Here is a 2,770-nt window from a genome sequence, read left to right as displayed (position 1 = left end):
ACCACGTTGGCTATCTTCCAATCATCTGGCACCTGGCCCAACCAGCGGGGCTTCCTTACTTCCTGGGGCCCACGACTCGCCACCCCCAGCGCAATGTCTGCGAGCATGGGGGGATGCGGGGAGGCGGGAGCAGCGACGGCTTCCTGCTGCCACAGCGACGGCGGCAGCAGCAGCATCTCCCGCGGCCTCAGCATCCCTCCGAGTCAGCATCCGCACCCCCCGCACCCACCCACCCACTGCACTGCGACCTGCTCCAGCCTGTGCGGCTGGTGGGGACCAGCGTGGGGCAGGGCCAGCATGCAAATGAGGAAGGGAGGGGTGGGGCTAGGAAGAGAAACCCTGCAATGAGGGAGAAGGGAGGAGCTGGCATGCATATGGGGGGGGCTAGGAAGGGACACCATGAAATGAGGGGGAAGGGGAGGAGCCACACTGCGTAGGCAACATCAGGCTGACGTGGTGCATGTGGGAACCTCGTCCCTTCCCCAACCCTTCATCAGCCATTAGGAAGCTGCTGAGGGACAAGGGGCGGGAACAAAGGCAAACAGTGTTTACTTTCGTTTCCTGTTGCAGCACCTCGGGCCTCAGAAAATGGCTTGGCGGGCCACATGTTGGAAAAGCCTGGGCTAAGGCATCCAGAAGCATGAGTATGAGCCATGTTTCAGGGTGGTGTCAAAGGTAGCTCAGCTATAAATGGGAACCTAAGCATTTGTGCTGAGGAGTTGAAGGCAGCCAGGTGTTAGCTACAGCCCCTTGCATTCCACACAGGCTTCAGAAAGTGGCATGTTTTACCAGTTGTAATGGAATGGACCACTAGATTCAAATAGACTTTCTACCTTTCTTTGGTAATGATCCACCCTTTTTTTTCTCAGTTTGTTTTTTAGAGACTTTGTATTCTTTTGTTTCATGCAAGAACTTTGTTGAAATGATTCCCAGTAATTTAAAGCAAACTAAAGACTGTTTTAGGCTTGTTAGCCAAAGAACTTGTGAGTGGCTGTCCAACAACCAGTCAGAGTCCTGTGTCTCAGCAGGTGCCTGTATATGTGTGGGAACACTGCTCCAACCTACTCTAATTACAGCACGTCAGAGCAGACTCAGTGAATCAAGTCTGCTGGAATGGGCTGATCAATGCACTCCACCAGCCTCTACATCTCGTGTACTTAGCATCCCCATGCTTCAAAATGATGGCGACCTGTGGGGGAGCTTTAACTAAAGCTCATCAAACAAGCTTTAGTTAAAGCACCCTGCTGCCATTTTGAAGCAAGGGATGCTGAATACACAAGAAGTTGTGGGCATTTTAATTAGAGCAGCTCTCAGAGCCACTCTAAATAAAAAAAAATTCCCCCACCTGCTCCTGTTTTCACTGAGATCAGAATGTTCTGACTGACTTCAGCAGAATTGGATTGTAATATTTTATTTGTGTGTTATTTTTTAATCATCTTGGCAGCATAGTATAGAATGAGTTGATATTTTAGAAATAAAATTCACGCATTTCTCATCATAAAGAATTAAATGCTATGTTGTGGTGTTTACCAGTGTGTTGCTTTGTGCTTAGTAGTCATTAAATCTAGAAATAAGAGCATGAACTTCTGATGTTATTGCTACAAAACATTTAGGAAGGATGGTATATTACAACTAAAATATTTGCTTTAGCAACAAGTAGAAAATCAAATAGAGGTGTAGAACAAACTGCCTTTCTTGGGTTTTTTGTTTTTTTAATACTTCCAAGATCAGGATAGGCAAAAATGCCAGAAATATAAGAAAGTTTTAGAAGAAATATTATGCTTGAGTTTCCCTTTTATTTATCTTCATGCTAAGATCTCTTTCATCTAAAGCCCTATGGACACGTGAATACTTATGTGCAATGAATATGTATGTTAAAAAGAAAGTAATATAAAAGAATCAAATCACACAAATGTACTGTAAAGTATTTCTTAATTTCTGGGAAACATGGTACAACTTCTGAACACTTTGTATTTTTTCTTAGTTACTTGAAAAACACTCTCAAAAGTCTTTCCAAGACTTAAAAATGTGCAAAAAGTTTTCCCATGTGTCTGTTTATTTACAGGCCATTTGTACCACATATTATTTTTTCTAGTGACATATATTATTTTTTCTATTATGTTTTTGGATACCCATGTGGCCCTACTTCACTGATGATAGGATTTTGTTCAGTTTGACATTACCACAAAATGCAAGCAGTATATATCTTTCTTATTTCTAGGCTTGCGAAGTTCATATGCTAGTCAGCACAGCCAGCTTGGGCAAGAATTACGTTCAACTGTATCTCCTGAGTTGCACATCACTCCCATATATGAAGGCAGAACCTATTACAGTCCTGTGTACAGAAGTCCAAATCATGGAACAATGGAGTTACACCAGGGGTCCCAGTCTGCATTATATCGAACTGGATCAGGTAAGTGAAGAACTGAAATTTTTCATAGTTCCCTCAATTTAAGTTATGTGCCTGAAAATCTTTGAGTTACATATTGATTTACTATTTGACAGTAAGTATACTGTGCTACACTGTCAACATGCATGACTGCGCCAATATAGTGCCAATTTAAAATGATAGACTTGAAGCCATAAATCAGTGGAGGTGAAAAATAACCCCAAAAAGACTTTTGAAATAATGGCAAATAGGAATAAGAAAAGTAATCGAAAATGTTCTCTATTCTTTGCCCTCTAGAGCAAATACTCAGGGCTGTATGTTAACGCATTCATTTTGAGATAGTCAGCGTCTTTTAATTTTGATATATCACAGTCACGGATT

General features: G+C 42.5%; 1 protein-coding gene and 1 long non-coding RNA gene across 7 annotated transcripts in view; one reads left to right on the top strand and one right to left on the bottom strand.

Moving 5' to 3' along the window:
* Positions 1-2,770, top strand: part of PKP4 (plakophilin 4) — a 245,731-nt gene that overhangs the window by 124,492 nt on the left and 118,469 nt on the right. For all 6 annotated transcript variants that reach the window (XM_019522356.1, XM_019522358.1, XM_019522357.1 and 3 more), the window contains exon 7: positions 2,222-2,413. In XM_019522356.1, coding sequence (XP_019377901.1) covers positions 2,222-2,413 — 192 coding nt within the window. The remainder of the gene's footprint in view (positions 1-2,221; positions 2,414-2,770) is intronic.
* LOC109301292 overlaps positions 1-2,770 on the bottom strand; it is a 21,430-nt gene that overhangs the window by 5,760 nt on the left and 12,900 nt on the right. The window lies entirely within an intron of this gene.

This window comes from Gavialis gangeticus, unplaced genomic scaffold (genome assembly GCF_001723915.1).
Source record: "Gavialis gangeticus isolate Ggan-Ray unplaced genomic scaffold, GavGan_comp1, whole genome shotgun sequence".
NCBI classification, from domain to species: domain Eukaryota; kingdom Metazoa; phylum Chordata; order Crocodylia; family Gavialidae; genus Gavialis; species Gavialis gangeticus.
The sequence above is the reverse complement of the archived record's forward strand: the minus strand, read 5'-3'. Positions and strand labels throughout refer to the sequence as shown.